General features: G+C 34.0%; 1 protein-coding gene across 2 annotated transcripts in view; it reads right to left on the bottom strand.

The window, feature by feature from the left end:
• The window catches only part of RASSF6 (Ras association domain family member 6), a 48,122-nt gene extending 47,910 nt beyond the window's left edge, over positions 1–212 (bottom strand). The window contains exon 1 of one of the 2 annotated variants that reach the window (XM_007467565.1): positions 120–212. In XM_007467565.1, the coding sequence (XP_007467627.1) occupies positions 120–184 (65 nt within the window). In that variant the 5' untranslated portion in view covers positions 185–212. The remainder of the gene's footprint in view (positions 1–119) is intronic. The other variant, XM_007467566.1, reaches the window with a different exon arrangement.

Genomic DNA, 212 nt, shown 5'->3' with positions numbered 1-212 from the left:
AAAAAAAAAAAAAAAAAAAAAAAAAAGAAGCTTAGAATGACAAAATGCGTAATACACATAAGGTGCAATCCACAAATGACTGATAACTAGAATAACATATAATACAGGTGTACAGTTACCTGGTAATGAATGTCCTCTCATTGATGAAGATCCAAGAAGAGGACTGGTGAGCCATCATAGTCATTTTCTCCCCCTTTCTGAGATCATCTGAG

The sequence above is a fragment of the Lipotes vexillifer genome, unplaced genomic scaffold (assembly GCF_000442215.2).
Source record: "Lipotes vexillifer unplaced genomic scaffold, Lipotes_vexillifer_v1.1 scaffold1176, whole genome shotgun sequence".
NCBI lineage: Eukaryota > Metazoa > Chordata > Mammalia > Artiodactyla > Lipotidae > Lipotes > Lipotes vexillifer.
Note: the sequence above shows the minus strand (reverse complement) of the source record. Positions and strands in the feature narration are given on the sequence as shown.